General features: G+C 38.6%; 1 protein-coding gene across 2 annotated transcripts in view; it reads left to right on the top strand.

The window, feature by feature from the left end:
• The window catches only part of HSD17B4 (hydroxysteroid 17-beta dehydrogenase 4), a 69,892-nt gene that overhangs the window by 14,626 nt on the left and 32,849 nt on the right, over positions 1 to 22,417 (top strand). For both annotated transcript variants that reach the window (XM_003788894.3, XM_012804624.2), the window contains exons 3-11: positions 2,620 to 2,679; positions 4,428 to 4,449; positions 5,344 to 5,390; positions 7,162 to 7,246; positions 8,529 to 8,716; positions 13,575 to 13,666; positions 17,879 to 17,903; positions 19,585 to 19,713; positions 21,759 to 21,859. In XM_003788894.3, the coding sequence (XP_003788942.1) occupies positions 7,224 to 7,246; positions 8,529 to 8,716; positions 13,575 to 13,666; positions 17,879 to 17,903; positions 19,585 to 19,713; positions 21,759 to 21,859 (558 nt within the window). In that variant the 5' untranslated portion in view covers positions 2,620 to 2,679; positions 4,428 to 4,449; positions 5,344 to 5,390; positions 7,162 to 7,223. The remainder of the gene's footprint in view (positions 1 to 2,619; positions 2,680 to 4,427; positions 4,450 to 5,343; positions 5,391 to 7,161; positions 7,247 to 8,528; positions 8,717 to 13,574; positions 13,667 to 17,878; positions 17,904 to 19,584; positions 19,714 to 21,758; positions 21,860 to 22,417) is intronic.

Raw genomic sequence — 22,417 nt, 5'->3', positions numbered from 1 at the left:
TACCCAGCCTCCATATTCTATTCTGCACAGGTAGTACCTACTATGTATAACTTTTGTATCTTGGTAACATATGCCGGAGGTGGCGAGTTCAAACCCAGCCTCGGCCAAAAATGGCAAAAGAAAAAAAAAAGAATGGAAATTAGGCATTAAATAAAGCAATAAATATAACCTTACATTTGATGTATTGATCCTAATAGTATTTTGTAAGAATCCTTGTTGAATGGATTTATTTTAAAAAAACTAGTGCTAACTTCAGGTTAGATTCTTTTTCTGGGCCAGGGATAAAATTAGTTTGACTTCATTTTGAAGTTTTAGGGGTAAAGAAATAGGACATGGTTTGAGTGTTCGAGGGAATAAATTAGATATTTATTATGGTATAAAAATCTAAGTTTATTTAATATTAGAGAAAGGAAAGAGTGGGGGAAAGAGATGAGAACAAGAGAGAGAGCTAGTTAGATATTTTAGTAGGTTTTCCCCATGTTGGAGATCTAGCAGAAATGTTTTCAACTTTTTTAACTTTGGGGTTTTAAAAACCTATATTATAAAGGTAAAAATTCCAGACTCCTTTCCTTAATTCTGATATGCAACTTGTATCAATCAGGTTTCAGTAAGGAAAACAGAAACCCTGCCCGGTTTTCCAAGATTTCCAAGTGTGAAAGGTTTTTTTTTTTTTTTTTTTTTTTAAGAGACAGAGTCTCACTTTGTCACCCTCAGTAGCGTGTATGGCGCGTCACACCTCACAGCAGGCTCCAGCTCTTGGGCTTAGGCGATTCTCTTGTCTCAGCCTCCTGAGTAGCTGGGACTACAGGTGCCTGCTGCAATGCCCAGCTATTTTTTTGTTGCAGTTTGTCTGGGGCCGGGTTTGAACCCACCACCCTCAGTATATGGGGCCGGCGCCCTGCTCACTGAGCCACAGGTGCCGCCCAGTGTGAAAGGTTTTAATGTAGGGAATCAGAAGCTCACACAACCAATGGAAGGCCTGGGCAAGGAAGGTCATGGAACCGTCTCCACCTGCAGCAGGTGGTTCTCAAGAGTTTACCTGGATGGGCTGCTAATCACATCTGTAGTCTGCTCACAAGATTGCCTGCATCTGTGGCCTTCTCCTTTCTACCCTTTAAGTCAGTGGTTCTCAACCTTCCTAATGCTGCAGCCCACAGGTTGAGAACCGCTACCCTAAGTGATAATCTCTCCTTGCCAGATCTAACTGAGGACTGTTTGTCCCAGAGAAGGGACTGACTGTATTTCCTGGCTCCCCCTGTAATTGAAGAGAATATAAAAGCAGCAGTAATGATGCTGAGTTGACAGCAGACCATTGGACACAGAACTGTGGGGATGTGAGGCCTTCCTCAAGCTGATTAGGAGAAAATTACAAACCATAAGATTTTGTTGAGCTTTTCTTTTTAAAAAAATTTCCATTCATTCATTGATTCATTGTTTTCTTGGAGACAGAGTCTCACTCTGTTGCCCCAGGCTAGAGTGCTGTGAGGTCAGTCTCGCTCACAGCAACCTCAAACTCCTGGGCTTAAGTGATCCTCCTGCCTCTGCCTCCTGTGTAGCTGGGACTATAGGTGCCAGCCACAATGCCCGGCTAATTTTTTATTTTTTTAGAGACCGGGTCTTGCTTTTACTCATGCTGATCTTGAACTCCTGAGCTCAAAGGATCCTCCTGTGTAGGCCTCCCAAGAGTAAAGGATCCTCCCGTGTAGGCCTGCCTAGAGTGGTAGGATTGTAGGCATGAGCTCCATGCTGGCTGAGCTTTTCTTACTGCAGTTAGTATTGCAGAAACAGCAGATTTGTTTTCCACATGTAGTTATATAGCACTGAACATGCTTTTTCAAATTAAGCGTGCACTTTGCTTTCTCCTAAATTCTCATTTTTATCTGTAAGGGGAAGTGCCTATGTAGCTTTTTAAAATTAAATGTAAATTAAGTAAAGTGAAATATTCAATTCGTCATACTAGCCACATTTTGAGCATTTAATAGCTACCTATGGTTAGTGGGCACCATATTGGACATTTCTCTCTTTACGCAAAGTTGTTCTGGACCCGGCTGTTTTAGACAGAGTTTGCCAAACAGTTCTTAGTCATCTGCTCATCACCTCCCTGTTTATTGTAGCTTAAAGAATTGTCTAAGGGTTAAATTCTTTTTGTGATATCAGACCATCTGTATTTTGATTTGTTATATACCTGTAATATACATGTATTTTTTGTGAAAATGAGTTCTGTTGGGTGAATAGTGTATCTGTCCTATGCTCTGATCCATAGAATTTTTTTTTGTTGTTACAGTGTCTCACTTTGTCGCCCTCGGTAGAGTGCTGTGGCATCACAGCTCACAGCAACCTCAAACTCTTGGGCTCAAGTGATTTTCTTGCCTCAGCTTCCTGAGTAGCTGGGATTACCAGTGCCTGCCACAACATCTGGCTATTTCTTTTTAGAGACAAGGTCTTGCTCTTGCTTAGACTGGTCTCCAACTCCTGAGTGCAGGCAATCCCCCTACCTCGGTCTCCCAGATTGCTGGGATTACAGATGTGAGCCACTGCACCGGCCCCTGAACCACAGAATTTAGAAGTCATTTGTGAGAGAGATTTCTGAAATTGTTTACTAATTTTTCTTTCCACCAGATTCAGTGGAAGCAGGAGAGAAGATTGTGAAGACAGCTCTGGATGCTTTTGGAAGAATAGGTGATGTTTCTTAGTGTTAATGGCCTATGGAGAGCGTCCTCTGCCTTTCTTATAAAATGTTGTAAACTTTATTAGGCAAATCTTTCTTCACAAACAGGTTTTTAGATTTGTATTATAAATTAATTATTTATCTTTATTTCATAAATAGCTTGAGGTGACAACTTTATGGATATATGTGTTGAGTTTTTGATTGTTTTCTGTACCTTAAATGTTTCAAAAAACTTGTAATTATTTGTTCAGTGCCCCTTTTATCATAATTTAAATAAATCTCAAATATGTTTATAAAATAAAACATAAATCAGTTTTTATTTTTATTTTTTTTGATACAGAGTCTCAAGCTATTTCCCTGGGTTGAGTGCTCTGGCATCATAGCTCACAGTAACCTCCAGCTCTTGGGTATAGGTGATCCTCTTGCTTCAGTTTTTTTCTATTTTAGTAGAAATGGGGGTCTTGGTTTTGCTTAGGCTGTTCTCCAACTCCTGAGCTCAAGTAATCCACCCGACTCAGCCTCCCAAAGTGCTAGTTACAGGCGTGAGCCACCATGCCCGGCCATCAGTATTTTTGCAATAAAGGATCCAGTAGATTCTTTCAGATAATTATAATGATTTGGATGAAAATGATACTTTTTTTGCAAATTAATTATGATGAAGTATATATAGTAAAAATCTTTTATATTTAAAAAAACAATTTCAAATATATTGTTAAATCTATATTTCTCTGGGTAATCTTCCCAGTTTAGTCACACACACTTAATAAAAGATTATTGAATTACTAGAGAGAAACATCACAGCAGATATGCTTAACATGTTTATAGTCCGAAAAACATTATTTATTGTATATTGAAGGTGCTCTTCCCTTTTGTATTTGACCTAGTGCATTTATTTTTCTAATTATGTTGACAGAACTTGTAAGAACCATGTTTATATATCATTTAACAGAGTTTTGAAGTATAGGCTGAAAATAGCCACAAGATGGTACTTGGACCTTAAAAAATAATTATTTTCTTTGCATAGTAAGAATATAATTATGAATCAAGGTAGAGCATGAGTTTCTCAGTCTAATGGTTTGCTTTTGGGGTTTTTTACTCTTGGGTGGTAAGGAAGACTCTCTTAAACTTTTTTTTTTTTAAACTGAGAGTCTCACTTTGTTGTTGCCCTTGGTAGAGTGCTGTGATGTCACAGCTCACAGCAACCTCAAACTCTTGGGCTCAAGCGATTCTCTTGCCTCAGCTGTCTGAGCAGCTGGGACTATAGGTGCCCACCACATGCATGGCTATGTTTAAAGGCAGAGTCTTGCTCTGTCTTAAGCTGGTCTCGAACCTATGAGCTAAGGCAATCCACCAGCCTTGGCGGCCTCCCAGAATGCTGGGATTCTGAAACACCATGCCTGGTTCAGAATCTTTTAAACTTTTAACTCCCTAAGTGAATTTTGAAGTTAGAAAAGGGTGACTGAATCCTCAGAACCTACGAGTTATACAACAGCTAATTCTGTAAGTAAGCTGGTAGAATTTTAGTAGAAAACAGACATGAGAAAATTTAGATATATATGTTTGAGAGGAAGGTACTGATATATTATGATATTTGTCTTTGGTGAATCTTTTTTGCTGTAACTGTAAACTTCTGTTTTGATAGCATTCCTATTTACTTTTACGTGGAAAAAAACTATTTTTGAAAGAAATGTGAATTGTAAGCAAATGCAAATTAATATGCTTGCTTTTATATTTGTGACTGGATTTTTTTATATTATAGATATTGTGGTCAACAATGCTGGGTGAGTATTTTTTCATTTTTAGTAGTGTCGTGATCAGTGCAGTCAGATATGACCAGGTCTGTGTATGTTCATGACTTTTTATAAGGTCAGATTTTTATTCAGGCATATTTAATTATAAAAGCCATGAGCTATATGATGTTCCCAAAGAGGCAATTTTTTTTGTTTTACCCAATTACTCGGCAGTCAGAGTTGTAGGCACACAGGCTCAACCCTACACGGTAGTATACTTAATCAATATACAAATGTTACAGATTAAAATGTTTCTCTCAATTAGAGTAACATTTAACATTGTGAGAAAGGGGGATAGGAAACAGGATTAGTGAACCAGTCTAAGGAGAGTGACGTGGACCAGGAAAGTGTTCTGGGCTAATCTGGATGGTCGTGAATGTCTTCAAAGACGGAATTCTTTTTTTTTTTTCTTTCTTTTTTTTTTTTTGTTTAGGATTTGTTGAGGATACTGAGAATTGGGTTATACTGATTCCATTTGTTAGGCAAAGTCCCTTTTATAATTATGTCCTGTCCCCAAGAGGTGTGGGATATAACGTGACCCCCCACTCCCCTCCTGAGTTCTTGATTTGGACAGGGAAAAGTCTTTCATTTGAGTAGAACCTTTCCTGGCAGATGCTGGGTGTTGATCATTCAAGTGACAAGGTGGTATGAGATAGCCATGTCAAACTGGTGAGGGCTGAAGGTAAAAGGTTACACTCCTGTTTGGTTGAGTGTGTCTTTACTATCTTGCAAACATTTGGAGTTTGCTGGCATGACGTCTTTTAAAATATAAGATGGAGTTACATATGTCAAGGGGGCTGTATGCAACTATGTGCATGTAGTTATTTTTTTTAAATGTATACTATCCTCCCTTGCTTTCTTACCATCTATATATCAATTGTTTAGAATTCTGAGGGACCGTTCCTTTGCGAGGATAAGCGATGAAGACTGGGGTAAGTTGTTTTTCATACATGTCTCTGTGGAGTGTACTATCCATTTTACCTTTTTAATATTCAGTAAACGTATATATTTAAGGAAAACCAGTTTCTGCCTCCTTTTGCTGCTGCTCACATGGATGATGAATGAGCACTATACTGAAAGGGATGAATAGTTAGAAATGGCCTATTTTTTTGACATTTAATAAATTAAAAAATGTTAAATAATTTGGCAGAAGTTATGTAAAAGGATTTTATTTCTTCAGATTTGGTTTCTCCTTTTTCTCTTTAAGAGGTGGTCAGCATTTCCCAGCAGCATTAACTTTCTTTTTTTTTGAGACAAAGTCTCACTTTGTCACCCTTGGTAGAGTGCTGTGGCGTCACAGTTCACAGCAACCTCCAGCTCTTGGGCTTAGGCGATTCTTTCCTGTCTATTTTTATGTTGCAGTTTGGCCGGGGCCAGGTTCGAACCCACCACCCTTAGTATATGGGGCCAGTGCCCTACTCACTGAGCCACAGGCACTGCCCAGCATTAACTCTTTCTAACATCTTTAACATGCTTATCCAACTGTGAGATTCTTCTTCCAAGAGCAGAAGTAGGATATGGAAGAGAGTCTGGGTCACTTAAAATGACAGGAGATCTGAGAACATGGTAGGATAAAACCTGGGTGAAATTTCAAACTTTCTGAGAAATAGGAAAAGTTTCCATTTTTCTTTGCCATGTTGGAAAGATTGAGTTTAGATAGTGAACACGTCACATTGATGAATTTTTTCTTTTGTTCTTTTTTGTCCTTATTTTCATTGGTCATCAGAACTAAAACAAACATGGGTGGCCAAGACAGTGGCAGGCATGGGAACTGAGGTGAAGTAACTGAGGGGTGGTTTATACATGTACCTCTGAGGAATATGGCCACACATTCTTTTGGATGAAGCAAAATACCTTTGTGATTCAGAATTAAGCTAAGAAGTTTCCTCTTCTCTTGTAATAACTGGGCAGATAAAGAAGGGTGTAAAGAAGCTGAGAAACATAAGGTTTGCTGGGAAGGGCGGCTTGGAGCTGTGAGGGACTGTGAGGGTTCCTTCTCTGCTTCCTTCTGTCCTGAGCTACCACTCTTGACTATACTTTACTTGTTCTCGTTCTTCTTTTCATTCTGATATTCTTCCTGTATACACGTGGAAACATTTGGTTCACCACATATAAGCAAGAATGGTTGAAAACTTTGACAGTTAAGAAAGGAATAAAATCTAGAGTTGTCTGTTTGAACATTTCCTCAGTGATCTATCCATTAGACTGAAATCTTGGAAAACAGGCCTCCCCTCTCCCCTTTTCCGTAATTCACTTGAAAATCTTGGTAACATTAGGGATATAGTGGGTATTTTATAAATACTTCTTGATCATGAACTGCATGATTTCTGATTATGCTTGAATGAACTGATGTTAGTGAGTGTCAATTACATATGTAAAATTCTTGGATGTTTATATTAGCATATTTTTATGTAAAGTAGGCATAAATTCAAGTTGTCACTGTATCTAGATTTGTATGGGAATTACAGTAATTTTTTAAATGATGAGGAAAACTTGTGATTCTGGTTATGAGCTATTGATTGGTAGTTATAATTGGAACAAAAGCAAAATAATCAGAAAGGGGTGTAACAATAGGTGATTTTGAACACTAAATATAAAATGAACATCTGTGAGTGAATAAGTATACCGTTGCTTGTGTCCAGTCTGAGATTTGCTTATCTAGTTTTTGACAAAATACATATTTAAACTAATTTCCTGTTTTAGATATAATCCACAGAGTTCACCTGCGGGGCTCATTCCAAGTGACCCGGGCAGCGTGGGATCACATGAAGAAGCAGAAATATGGAAGGTAGAGTTGGCACGTGCTGTCCTGGGGAGGGCGATGTTCTCCCGGTGTCAGGAAATGATTTCTTAACATTAATATTTTAGATGTGTACAGGCTTTTATTTTTATTTTTTATTTTTTTAGAGATACAGTCTCACTTTGTTGCCCTTGGTAGAGTGCTATGGCATCGCAGCTCACTACAACCTCCAGCTCTTGGGCTTAGGCAATTCTCTTGCCTCAGTCTCCCGAGTAGCTGGGACTACAGGCACCCGCCAGAATGCCCAGCTATGTTTTTGTTGCAGTTTGGCTGGGGCCAGGTTCCAACCTGCCACCCTCAGTATATGGGCCTAGCACCCTACTCACTGAGCCACAGGCACCACCCAGTGTGTACAGGCTTTTAATATGTAGTTTTGTACTTCCCCTCTCATTTAGTGGGTGTCATTTATAAAGCTGAGCCAGGCAGCTTTGTATTTCTTTTTTGCTGCTTACTTTTTACTATTAAAGATTTTCTTGCTGCTTTCTGGCATTTTAGAAAGTAGGACAAACATTGAGGATTCAGCTATACATTCTGTAACTTTGTCATTTTGTGTGTTCAGCGACTAACTGGGACGAGTGAGTGGCTATTTCCTGCTAGCAGCTACTGGTCAGACATGATTTATAAACCGTTTAGGAATTGAAGGACTTCTCATGATGGCTCCTTTGTGAGCAACTCAGAATGTGGCAGTGCTAGAACACTTAAATCATGCCCTCTATTGTACTCTAGCGTCAAGGTCATTCCTGTTAACTTAGGGTCCATACTCTCCTACTATGACAAATTGTTTTGATGCCTGTTTTTACTGGAGATTTCTAGCTTATCCTGACCCTGGCAGTTTCTGAGAGTAGATGATATGATTTATTTTACTTGGTGTAAGTGGAGTGAGGTTGGGTAAATGTGAGATGGTATTGCTTTAATGAGGTGGTTTGTATTATCCAGAAAGGGAGAGATGAGGACTGAAGAATTAGAACTGCTTGAACTCACTAAAAATTTAACTTACATATTGCTAATTTATTTAATGTTTATAAATATTTACAGTTTTTGCTAGGTATACTTAAATTCATTTAGTTTGACCAGGGATTCTTTTTAAAACAAATGTTATAGTCAAATTTAGAATGACTGCTTATATTAAGTATATGAATCACTGTCTGTAAGAAGCTAATGGCAGTACACAGACTTGCCTTTGACAGGTGCAACAGTGCCAGAATAGAGTTAGAGCTGCAATGTTATCAAACATAAAAAAGCAACATTGAGAGATTGATTTTTCTTTCAGGATCATTATGACTTCATCAGCTTCGGGAATATATGGGAACTTTGGCCAGGCGAATTATAGTGCTGCCAAGTTGGGTCTTCTGGGCTTGGCAAATACTCTTTCAATTGAAGGCGCTAAAAGCAACATTCATTGTAACACTATTGCCCCTAATGCTGGATCACGGATGACTCAGACGGTTATGCCTTCAGGTAAGGCAGGAAGTTTATATTTTTCAGTGGTATTACCCACAAGTCTGTGTGGAATAAGCTTTGCAAAAGTGTTTAATTTTCTGAATACTCAAAATATTTCTTTCTTTCTAATTCAAAGGCATTATGTGTAATTTGTGTTCATTGTGGAAAAGCACCAAGGAAGAAATTAAGAATGACCTATAATTCTATCAGACTGAAGTAACCTTTCTTTTCTCTGTGAGATAGACATTAATACATATTGTAACAGAATGGGGCAATAGCATTCTTAGTGTTTTATCATAATAATTATTGTTAAAAACATAAGTTTTTAGAGCAGTTTTAGGTTTATAGAAAAATTGGGCACATAATATGGAAAGTCCCCATATAGTCCAGTTCCTGCACAGTGTCCCCTGTTATAAACGTCCCCTCAGAGGGGTATATTTGTTACAGAGACGAATCAGTGTTGATCCATTATTATTAACTAAAGTTCATAATTTACACTAGGATTCAGTTGTTGTGTTGTAGGGTTGGGTATGGGTTTTCACAAATGCATAATGTTATGTATCCACTGTTAAAGTAAAAAATCCCCGGTGCTTCACCTGTTCATCTCTCTCCTTTTCCTCTGGAATGGCTGGGGGATGGAAGCTCATTGCTTTTTATTGTTTAGTAATATTCTGTAGTTTGAAAGTTCTACAATTTGTTTATTCATTCACCTGTTGAGGGACATTTTGGTTGCTTCCAGTTTGGGGCACTTATGGGTAAAGCTGTTGTGAACATTTGCTTATGAGTTTTTGTGTGGCCGTGTGTTTCCAACGTGTTTCAGTGGGTGCCAAGGACCATGATGGCTAGATAATGTGGTAAGAAATTGCTGAACTAATTTTCGTTTTTTTTTTTTTTTTTTTGAGACAGGGTCTCAGGTTATCCCCCTGGGTAGAGTGCTGTGGCATCCCAGCTCACAGCAACCTCCAACTCCTGGGCTCAAGCAAGTCTCCTGCCTCAGCCTCCCAAGTAGCTGGGACCACAGGCACCCAGCCACAACGCCCGGCTATTTTTTGTTGGAGCTGTCATTGTTGTTTTGGTGGGCCCGGGCTGGATTCGAACCTGCCACCTTAGATGTATGTGGCTGGCGCCTTAGCCACTTGAGCAACAGGTGCTGAGCCCCGAACTAATTTTCAAAGTGGTTTATCATTTCATATTCTTGCTTACAGTGAATGAGCATTCTTATTGTTCCTGTTCTTTCTGGCATTTATTATCATTATTTTGAATTTTAGTCTTTCTATTTTATTTTATGTTTTTGAGACAGAGCTCACAGCACCCTCCAACTCTTGGGCTCAAGCGATTCTCTTGCCTCAGCCTCCCAAGTAGCTGGGACTACAGGCACCTGCCACAACACCGGCTTTTTTCTTTTCTTTTTGGCCAGGGCTGGCTTTGAACCCACCATTCTCGGCTTATGGGGCCAGCACCCTACTCCTTGAGCCACAGGTGCTGCCCTTTTTTTTTCTTTTAAGAGATGAGGTCTTGCTCTTACTGAGGTGGTTCTCGAACTCGTCAGCTCAGGCAGTCCACCCACCTCGGCCCCCCAGAGTGCCAGTGTTACAGATGTGAGCCACTGTGCCTGGCCGGATTTTAGTCTTTCTAAGAGATGTGTAGCAATGTCTCATTGATCTAATTCGTGAATACCTAATGACCTGTGGGGTAGAGCATATTTTCCTCTGCTTATTTGCAATTTATTTATCTCTCAGATGGGGTGTCTATTCAGATATCTTGACCATTTTTTAATTGAGTTGTTTGTTTTTTTTTGAATTTTGGAGGTTCTTTGTATATTTCTAAAACAAGTCCTTTATCAGATACATGGTTTTCAAATACTTTTTCTCCATGTTTTGGCTTACCTTTCTATTTTTGTAATCTTTTACTTTGAGGGATAATTTCACTGTCTGTATAATTCTAGATTGGTGACTTTTTCCCTTCGGCAATTTAAATACAGGCATACCGTGAAGATATGGTGAGTTTGATTGTAGACTACTACAACAAAGCCAATTTGTAATAAAGTGAGTAACACACATTTTTTGGTTTCCCAGTGCATATAAAAGTTATATTTGACACTATATTGTTGTCTAAGTGTACCTTAGCATTTGTCTAAAAAACCAGCATACTTTAATTTAAAAATACTTTATTGTTAAAAAATGTTGACAGAAATACATGAAGTGACCACATGCTGTTGGAAAGATAGTGCCCTTAGAGCTGGTTGACACAGAGTTACTACAGACCTTCAATTTGTGAAAAAACACAGTGCCTGCGAAGCACTGTAACATGAAGTGTAATACAATGAGGTATGCCTGTATTTCCCATCCACTTCCCTCTTGACTAAATGGTTTCTGAAGTGATCTTCCACATAATTCTTTCTTTCCTTCTTTTTTTTTTTTGAGACAGTCTCAGTATGTTGCCCTCGGTAGAGTACGGTGGTGTCACAGCTCACAGCAACCTCAAACTCGTGGGCTCAAGCAATTCTCTTGCCTCAGCCTCCCAAGTAGCTGGGACTACAGGCACCCACCATAACGCCTGGCTGTTTTTTGTTGCAGTTGGCATTGTTGGTTAGCTGGCTCTGGCTGGGTTCCAACCTGCCACCTTTGGTGTACGTGGCTGGCACAGTAACCACTGTGCTACAGGCACCCAGCCAACACATAATTCTTTCTCTTGTTCTTCTTTAAGTAAGGCATTTTTTACTGCCCTCTGGCTTCTTTCAAGATTTTCTCTTTTTCTTTGGTTTTCTGCAATTCGCATATGATAAGCTTTGGTGGAGATTTTTGGTTTCTTTGCCTGGTATCCTCTGAACTTCCTGGGTCTATGGTTTGGTGTTTGTCATTAGTTTGGAAAGTTTTTCAGCCATCATTCTTCAAATATTTCTTCTTTTTTTTTTTCTTCTTGGGTTCTTACTGCAAACTTTGTTTTATCTTTTGTAATTGTTCCACAGTTCTTAGGTAATTGTATTCCATTTTTCTCCTTTTTTCTTCTTTGCACTTGAGTTTGGGCAGTTTCTATTGGCATATTTTTAAGCTTACTGATTCTTCATTTCTTTTACAATGGTTTTGGTTTCCAGCATTTTCTTTTAATTCTTTCTTAGAGTTTCAGTTTCATGCTTATAGTACTGAAAAGTATTGCCCACTTTCCTTTTTTTTTTGAGAAGGCAAGAACACATTTCATTTGCTGTGAAGAATCTTATAGATGCCTATAAATACAATTTAGAATGAGTAAACACATCAAATATTTTTTAAAAGTAGATTTAACTTTCTTAAGAACCATTTATCATTTCCTGCTAAGCCACATTTAGTCTTTAGGTTTGTTTGGTTTTATACTGAGATTGATTTATCTGTTATCACAGAAAATCTGCAGATGAGAATATGAATTTAATGGTTGTAGATTATATCATCTTATTGGTCTTTTTAGTGCTTTGTGTTTTTAAAAGTTCTTTCAGTGACTGAAGACTGTATTGAAAATAATTTAATCTACTCAGCATAGTGCCCACTTTTCCTGTTAGAGTTTGTAGTATATTAATCATAGTTACTTTAAATCCCTACTATGGTGACTACCAAATCTCTGTCGTATTTGAATCTGGTTCTGATATTGAATCTGGTTCTCTTCTGCCTGTGATTTTTCTTGCCTGTCACACATGGTTCATTGGATGATAGGAAATGAGGTAATTTGGTCTTCCGTGTGAGATTTTACAGGAGTAAGGTGTGTTTGTCATCTGCTGTAGCTGTGGGTATCAGAGGCTGCAGTTTCCTCTCTGTTCTTGTTTCTGTGTCCTCTGTGGTCTCTGACTTTCCTTAGAAGCTCTGGGAAGCTGCACAATGTGCTCGAGTTCCTCGGGTGCCTAGAAGGCCGGACCAGCACTAAGGTCTAGGTCTTCATGCTCCCATGTGGTGCTGCTGTGCTCTTCTCAGCCACTCACAGAAAGTACACAGTGAGCAGGGGAAGTTGGGTAGAGGGTACAAAGTTTAGTCAGATAGAAGGAATAAAGTCTAGTATTCAGTAATACAGTAGGGAAGCTACAGTTCACTATAATTGTTGTGTATTTCTAAATAGCTAGAAGAGAAGATTTGTAATATTCTGAACACCAAGAAAAATATTTCAGTGATGGTTATCCTAATTACCCCAACTTGTTCATTACACATAGTATTTAGGTATCAACATATCACATATACCCCAGAAATATGTACCACTATTATATATGGATTTTTAAAAAATAAAGAATTATGCGGTGGAGATTCATTCTCATAGGTAGCACTTGGTTACTTGTCAGCTTTGGTTGTTGGATTTATGTCACTTATTATCTGCCTTTACAGTTATCAAGGATGGTTTGTAATTTTCTAGATTCTTATTAAATAGTTGGAAGAATGAAATTGTTTGGTAATGAATGGTACCCAGGTTTCTCATGTTAGATACAGTTTTGCTTAGGCATCTCTAACTCTTTCACTCTTGAATAGTATGTTACCCATCTTGGAACGGTTTATCTGATGCCTACAATTTTAGATGCTTGAGTGTGCTTCAAAATGTTTCAGTTGAGATAAAAGTTCTTCCAAAAGCCTTGAAGATTAGACTAGTTATGTATGTATATATTTTTCTTATCTTAAAAGTTTCTGAGTTACATATGATTTTATAAAAGTGAAAATCATTTTAGAAAGTAAAATGATTATGTGTGCAGAGTTTGGTGTAGTGTTTCACACCTGTAATTCCAGCTACACTAGGAGTTCAAGGCCGCTGTGAGCTGTGAGTGTTCCCCTGGACTCTAGCCTGAGTGACAGAGTGAGATCCCATCTCTAAAAGGAAAACGTGTATGTTCTTTTTTCTTTACAAACTGTTTTTTGGTATTTTTTTCTAGATATTGTGGAAGCTCTGAAGCCAGAGTATGTGGCACCTTTGGTCCTTTGGCTTTGCCATGAAAGTTGTGAAGAGAACGGTGGCTTATTTGAGGTATTTTGTAGCCTTTTGTTTCTCCTAAAGTAATATTTGTGTAATTAAACATGAAGGATGATTTAAAAATTAGTGTTTGCCAGTTGCTTACATTTGTAGAAATCTGTACCAGTTGGTATCATTTACATGTTTTTAAATACTGTGTCTGTTAGAATTAAAGGCAAGGGTTGACAAATACCCTATTTGAGAAAGTATCAGAAACTTCATAAATTCCATTTTCCTTAGATTTCCATATATCAGTTTTCTGATATTCTTTTTTTTTTTTTTTTTGAGACAGAGCCTCAAGCTGTCCCCCCTGGGTAGAGTGCCGTGGCATTACAGTTCACAGCAACCTCCAACTCCTGGGCTCAAGCGAGGCCTCTGCCTCTGCCTCTGCCTCCCAAGTAGCTGGGACCACAGGCGCCCGCCACAACGCCCGGCTGTTTTTTGGTTGCAGCCATCATTGTTGTTTGGCGGGTCCGGGCTGGGGATTCGAACCCTCCACCTTAGGTGTACGTGGCTGGCACCCTAGCCGGTTGAGCCACAGGTGCCGAGCCCATTTCTGATATTCTTACCAAATGGAAATGTGGGTGTTTAGTCAAATGCAGATTGTTTTGTTGATTTAAAAAGCTGAATAAAAAAGTATAAAGATAGAGAACTTGGAGTTTAGAGTCAACTGGGCCAGATTTGGACTTCATATTTTAGTAATCACTAGCTAGGTGGGATATTGTATAAATTGATCTTTCTGGGCTTTTGTTTTCTTGGGGCTTGTTGTAACAACTACAAATCATATTTCAAACCCTTAGCACAGGGCCTACTATATAGCAGTCACCCCCTAATTTTAACTATCAATGAAGTAAGAATTTAGTCTGGTCAGATTGATAAAACAGAATTCATTATTCATTTTAATTAAAAAAAGTAAACTCTATTTTTCCAAATTGCAAAGTTTTAAATATTTATAATAAAAATAATCATCCAATCTCTCAGTGGTGGTCTAGTGGCTGGGGTAAAAACAATAATCTAGGTTAGGCATGGCATGGTGGGTTACACATGTAATCTTACCACTCTGGGAGGCCATGGTGGGAGGACTGCATGAGGCCAGGAGTTCAAGACCAGCCTGAGGGGCCGGCGCCTGTGGCTCAGTTAGTAAGGGCGCTGGCCCCATATACCGAGGGTGGCGGGTTTGAACCAGGCCCTGGCCAAACTGCAACAAAAAATAGCCAGGTGTTATGGTGGGTGCCTGTAGTCCCAGCTACTCGGGAGGCTGAGACAGGAGAATTGCTTAAGCCCAGGAGCTGGAGGTTGCTGTGAGCTGTGTGATGCCACAGTACTCTACCCAGGGTGATAAAGTGAGACTTGTCTCTACAAAGAAAAAAAAAAGACCAGCCTGAGCAAGAATGAGACTCTGTTTAAACAACAACAGCAACCAAAACAATCTGTACAAAATATCACCATCTTGTGAGATTCGTTAACTCTGGTGAAAATCCTTTTAGACCTTTTAAATTCAATTTATATGTTTTATATATGTGTTATGTATTATTATTATTTTTGTCTGAAACAGAAACTTGGTCTGTCACCTGGGCTAGAGTACAGTGGCATTGTTATAGCTCTCTGTAACCTCTCACTTCTGGGTTCAAGCGATCCTACTTTCTCAGGCTCCTAAGTAGCTGGTATTACAGACACTCATCACCATGCTGGCTGTTTTCTCTTTCAGCTTTTTGTAGAGATTTTTGTCTCAGTATATTCCCAGGCTGGTCTCAAGTGAATCCTTGGACCTCAGTCTCCCAGAGTGCTAGGATTATAGGTGTGAGCTGCTGTGCCCGGCCAACATAGATATTTTTTGATTACTCATTTGAGTTCGCTCCCCTTTTTTTCTAGCCTGAACTATTATATATCTGAACCTCCTTCCCCACATTTTTTGATTCTGTATGGCAGTATTGAACCTATTGTATATGGAATACCGTGGTATTCAACATATTTCGTGGTAGTAAAGGAACGTGGCTTAGTTGGAAGTGAGTGAGAGATAATTCTGTTCCATTTGAATGAAAAGACAATGAGTAAATTAAGAAAAAGTCTCCATGTGACTAGACAGAGATATGCCTCCTCCTTCCTCATTACTGTCACTGAATATGGATTATAGCATATTATAAAGAATTTTATAGGAAAGGAAAATTTAGTATCAGGCCATCTGGAATTCAGAATTTGGGCTGCCCCTTATTTACCTCATAAAGGAATTTTTATATTTTATAATTATGTTTAGTATTAACTTTGTGAACGGAAGTAATATATGCTTAAATTAAAATTTTATTTATTTTTTTGTTGAGACAGAGTCTCACTATGTCGCCCTTCATAGAGTGCTGTGGCATCACAGCTCACAGCAACCTCAAACTCTTGTGCTTAAGCAATTCTCTTGCCTCAGCCTCCCAAGTAGCTGGGACTATAGGCACCCGCCACAATGCCTGGCTACGTTTTTTTTGTTGTTCTTGTAGTTGTCATTGTTGTTTAGCAGGCCTGAGCTGGGTTTGAACTCGCCAGCCCCGGTGTATATGGCCAGCATCCTGACCACTGAACTGTGGGCACTGAGCCTAAATTAAAATTTTAAATCAAAATACAATTTCAAAAATATAGGAAAAATGTAAAAGAAAATGAATCACCCAAGTTATTATTACCTAGGCAGGAGAACTACTATTCATATTTTTATGTGTTTTCTTCCTGTCTTTTATTAGCTATACCTTTGGTGTATGTAGTCTTTTGTTTAGACATTTATTTTACACACACAGACAGTTAGGGTTGTGTTGCAGATGAAGTTTGGTATGATGCTATTTTCTTTTACTACATTGTGAATATTTTTGATGAGGAGTATCTGTTGTATCCAATTGATAAAATATACTATAAGATGTGTGTAATATCTGCAATACCCTGCCTGAAACCTTGAAAGTTAAATCGCTACCTTGCGAGGTCTGGATAGTTCTATAGAGTGGCTCATACAGATTTACTGGTTCATCCAGGGCAGTTGTTTTTAGCTCCTGAAAGGCACTTGTGGCTTACTACTTAAGCACCAAAATATGGTAAAATGTGATATTTCTTCTGCCTGTTACAACAGTTATTGCTGATTTATCTACTGTAACTACATCAAGGCTGATTGGCTGTATTGTGAGAGGTGTGGGCACATTAATACAGAGACAGAGGGCAGTGGAAAGCTGCACCCTTGAATCTAGAGCCCCAGACGGTCTGCTGTCTCCTGACACGTTTATTTTACCATGTGCATAGGAAGTTCTTGTTCTGGCACACTGTAGTTGTATTTGAAGACCTGATGACAAGACTTTCTTTACATTAGATATTTCCTAGAAAGAATTCTCTGAAAGAATTATAGAAATGAAAAATTTATCTTTCTGGATAGCAGTTAGTACTTTGTCATTTGTCTTATCTCTCTATAAACATGTTTGATTAAAATAAGTATATGTAGTTCATTAACTCAGATCCTCGTTTATTGACTTTGTTTTTTTTTTTTTTTGAGACAGAGTCTTTGTTCCCCTGGGTAGAGTGCCATGATGGCTCAGCTCACAGCAACCTCAAACTCTTGGGCTTAAGCCATTCTCTTGCCTCAGCCTCCTAAGTAGCTGGGACTACAAGTGCTCACCACAATATCCAGCTATTTTTTTGTTGCAGTTGTCTTTGTTAGCAGGCCCGGGCCAGGTTTGAACCTGCCCACCAACCTCGGTGCATGTGGCTAGTGCCCTAACTACTGAGCTACGGGCACCAAGCTGACTTTGACTTTTTTTTTTTTTTTAATCTTGAAATTCACTACATCTTTCTAGAGGGACGTTTATTTTGAGCCCAGGATGTGCTAAGCAGTGTATTGTTTATATTGTTTAAACTTAACAAGTACATGAAGTATGTAATACTATATTTTACATATGAAGAAACATGGATGTAGAGAAGTCAAATGATTTGGCCAGGGTCACACAGTTAGTGAACTGGAGTCAGCCATGATCTCTGACTCAGAGTCATTCTTCCATGTGCATTTCTGGTGCAATGTACTGCTTTATATTTCTGCTGTGATAAGAGCAGTGCAGTTATAGGGCCAATGGACTTTAATAGAGCTATATTATTTTCATTCATTGTCATTTAGCATTTTGATACTTTTATTAACAGAGCTTCCTTTTTTAATTAAAAAAATTCTATTTGTGATTTCACATTAGATGGTATAATGTTTTCCCCTCTTTTTGGTAGGTTGGAGCAGGATGGATTGGAAAATGTAAGTCTCTCTTGGTTTTTGGTTTGTCATAGATTATTTCTGTGTCTTAAAACCTGCATATGCAGTTAGAGCTGGGTCAGGTTCTTCTGAAATGCCTATTTATTGGATTTAGCACACTCATTCACATTTAAACATTGCTATAGGAACAGGTATTCTAAAACGTGGCAATTGTCTGGCAGGCCTGTGGCACTTTTAAGAATCTGTTTCTATAAGCAGTCCTTATTCAAGACTTGTCCTGTCTTATTCAGACCTGGCTACTCCTTCCAACAGCACAGACTCTATTATCTATCCACCCATGTCTCTGGCATCCCAAGTGCTTGTTTTTGCTGTTTTCAGCAAAGAAGTGAGGGGGAGGGAGAGTTGTTTCTATTTTTAAAAAGATGGGGCAAGCCTATTCTGAATGACACAAGCAAGTAGGTTCTCCAGTTCTCTCTTTTCTTCCTTGGAGCGTGAGACATCAGGAGGAGAGAGTGAGGAGTCACACTGGACGCTTTTCTGGGATAGAAATGGCAGCTTATCTACGGGAGTTACTCCCCTCCAGCCCAGCAGTACATTCATTTAGCTTCGACTCTCTCCTACCTATCTCTCAAACCTTTTGAACTCAAATTTGATAATTGCTTTAAGGCATTTTTAAAAGTTGTGAAAATTCCTATAGTTCAACTGGTTTTCAGTTGACTGCTAGTTTCAAAATTAATTGCACAGTTAATTGAATTATTGAAAAGGTTGCTGTCACTGGAGAACATTGTTGCAACATATCATAGAGTTTAATACATTTTTTTTTGCATTAATGGTCATTTTTTCCAGTTGCTAAAGTGACATATTCCTCAAGCATTTTTGAGTGTCTTATTACATCCATTTAAGAAACAAAAACCAAGTGTTGTAATAAAAGGTATATCTGGCACTTTGTTGACAGGAAAACTCTAGAAGCAGGCATTTCTATCATTCCTAGAGATGAAACTTCAATTTAACAATCACATCAGAAAAATGGATGCCTTAAAAAAAGAAAAAAAAATCACCAAAGTCTGACCATTATGTTTAAATAAGATCACTAGCAGTTACTTGGTCCTCTCGATTTTTAAAAGGGAAAAAAATCAGAATTCTCCTCATGGGCCTCATGTCCCAGTATTGATTGTTGTGGATCTGTTCATTCTCATGGATTGCTTGTGGAAAGGGAGATAGAGCAAAGGGAGGGTGAGGTGGAATTATTTGGAGTCACCTGTCATACTAATTTTTTATCAACTGGAGTCTGACCTACTGTGTGTATCACCTTTAGTCCTTGGTTTGCACCCCACAAACCTCTATTTCATTATGAAAACAAGGAGCGTGAAATATATCGAGTGCTCTGTGGTTATGAGGTCAGTCTTTCAGTGTTATTATTATATAACTTACGTTTTTCAGACACAGCACAGCGTTCTGCCTTTAGCAGTGTCTGGCATAGTCAGAAGAGAAATTTTTCCCTTCAGCTTCATATTTCTAAAAAACTCATTGACCTTATCCTAATAGACTTGTTAGGAAAAATGCATTTTAAGCCTTATAGTGAAATTCTTTAAACATTTGAATCCTTTTTTCTGAATTTCCTTTTTCTTGAAGTTAAAACTAATAAGGGGCTCTTATGTATCTTATTTCCTGTCTCCCTCTTAAACTTACATGCTCAGCATTGTAGTTTTGTTTCTATAACCAGTACGCTGGGAACGGACCCTGGGAGCCATCGTAAGACAGAAGAATCAGGTGATGACCCCTGAGGCAGTGAGGGCTAATTGGAAGAAGATATGTGACTTCAATAATGCCAGCAAGCCTCAGAGCATCCAAGGTAAAGAAATGCCCACGTCAGTGACAATGAGGATTGTCTTCTCTTTGGGATGTCTTCGGTCCTAACTGTGCTGCTTAGAGCATCTGTAGCACACCCTGTGCTGTAGTGGGTATTAGAACTCTTCACATTTAAGATACTGAGTTATTCTCACTATCAGCTTTTCATCTTTTTAAAAATCCTATGTGTTTGGTTTTTGGGGGAAGGATGCGATGAGGTGTGTTCATTTGTGCTACTTCCACAAATGAAAAGGCTTCCATTATTTAGCCGTATACTTCTGATCTGACATGATTTTTTGGCATTTCCTCAAAAGTTTATGTCAGCCTATTTTACTTTGGTTTAGCTGTTTTCTGTCTGGTGAATAAACAGGCCTTTGTTTCAGCACTTTGTCTTTGCTGCTTTCTCTGCCTTTCTATCACACCTCTTCCTTCTTATCCCACCACTGCTAATTTTAGCAGTCTTTAGAAAAGCTCGAGCTCCAGATGTTCCACGGAACCTCCCCAGTTACTCCGGGCCGCACTGACTTTTCTGTTAGCTGCACGCCTACCGCTCGTGCATCTAATTCTAACTGCTTTACGCTGCTTTTGTTTCATGAATGTGTGGTTCCTTAACTGCAGGTTCAGTTCCTTGGGGGTAGAGACTATATCTTGTAGGTACTTCTTTTGTATTTAATTTTAGCATAGTGCTGAACTCACAGAAGTGATTTAGTAATTGCTTGTTAACTTGAATTATTTAGTCATCTGTGACATGCCACAAGAATAGATAGCCAAATAAGTCACATCATTTTTTAAAAATATAAGTCGCTTATGCATATAGTATGTGAAATTTAAAAGAATTTTCTGAGAAAGATCATGATACAGGGCCATTTTATAGAAAAACTTTTTTTTTCCCCTTAATACTGTTGTATTCAAAGTTTGATAGAATATATCTAAAAAATGACTATTCTGTCTTTTCCCCTACTTAATGATACTTTCCTACCCAGTGGTACACTCACTGAAATTTTCAGTATGCTTTTTCTCAATCATTTGATAAACATGATTTTTGTATCTTAACTGATAGCATTTTTATATTCTTTATTTTGGCATTTGAGATAAATTTATTCAATGAATAGCTATCACCTATCAATGTAAATAAGTAGAAAAAGAAAGAATATAGTAAAAACTCTTCTGTAAGATCTACTTCAGAAAGTATTTCTGCCTCAGAAGTGATAGACTCATTTAAAAAGGTAACTAGTTGAATTGTGTAATTACTACACATAAGTGAGACGATACCTTACTTTTCTGTCTTATTTGTCTTTGCTACTAGTATTTAAAGTACAATTAAAAGAAATTATCTTTCCAATAAGAGTTGACTTCAGAGCACCTGTTCCAGTGTTTTCATTTTAGAGATGATGGAACTAAATCCCAGAAAAACTCAACTAGCCAATGTTAGAGCCAGGAGTTAATTCGGATTGTTTAAGTGCAGTACTGTTAGCCTATCACATGAAGCTTTTCAATTAAATAGCCTTCCTCTAGGCAGTGATGGGAATGAGGTGGTAGGAGGATGGCATCCCCAGGCAGATATCCCTGGTCACATTAGACTCTGCTTTGGTTTTACATACGTATGTATGTTTAGAATTTCTGGTACTGTATCAGAGCCATTAATTGTACAGAGACCTGATGGACGATGTTGGCATTCTTCCTTCCTTGGAGGTGGGTGGTGGTCAAGAGAGAAGGGAAACTGGTTGTTTATAGACAAGTATCCCACTTTATACAGTTGTAAAATAATCCAAAGACACCGAAAAGCTGAGAGCCTGCTTAGAATCAGATAAGCAGAGAAGGGTATATTAGATAGTGCCTTGTTTTTCACTGAAGACATCCATTTCTCTTTCATCTATTTGGAAGTCTTTCACAATTTTTTCTGCAGTACCCTGACATACATTCAGTTCATGAGCGACAGTGGAGGTTCTGTAGCAGGTTTGTGAATGTTACAGAAATAATTAGCTGGCATGTCGTAGCTTTTCTTAGTCATGTCTTTAACAAACTTTATTTTTTAATTTTTAATTTTAGAGTCCACTGGAGGTATAATTGAAGTTCTAAGCAAAGTAGATTCAGGAGGAATTTCAACAAATCATACCGGTCACTCAGCATCTCCAGCAACATCAGGATTTGTAAGTGGGGAAACCCTGACGCGTTTGCCTTCTCTGGAGACTGGTTTCTCCCTTCTTCTCTTTTTCCTCCTCTCCTCCCCCGTCTTCTTTCTTTTTTTGTTTCTGATACAGCCACTTGCTTTCGGTCTCTAAGGAGACAAGCGGTGCAGAGATAATTTAAAATAGAGGATTTACTTAGAAATCATTTATAATTAACTCTACAAGACTGGTTACACATCCAGGGAATTTACCACGGTTGAACCACACGAAGAGGTGCTTTTCAGGATGAAGTCTTGAATTCTAAAGCTGTCCAGACTGCTTTGTTCTTTTTAACTTCTCCTTCTCCTCCTTCTCTTCTAAGATTTCTCTGGACTGGCTTGGCACCTGTGGCTCAAGAGGCTAAGGCGCCAGCCACATACACCTGAGCTGGGGGGTTCTAACCCAGCCTGGGCCCGCCAAACAACAATGACGGTTGGGTGTTATGGCAGGCACCTGTAGCTACTTGGGAGGCAGAGGCAGGAGACTCGCTTGAGCCCAGGAGTTAGAGGTTGCTGTGAGCTGTGATGCCACGGCACTCTA

Source organism: Otolemur garnettii, unplaced genomic scaffold, assembly GCF_000181295.1.
Source record: "Otolemur garnettii isolate 467f Iridium unplaced genomic scaffold, OtoGar3 scaffold00030, whole genome shotgun sequence".
NCBI classification, from domain to species: Eukaryota; Metazoa; Chordata; class Mammalia; order Primates; family Galagidae; genus Otolemur; species Otolemur garnettii.
This window is presented reverse-complemented; position numbering and strand designations above follow the sequence as displayed.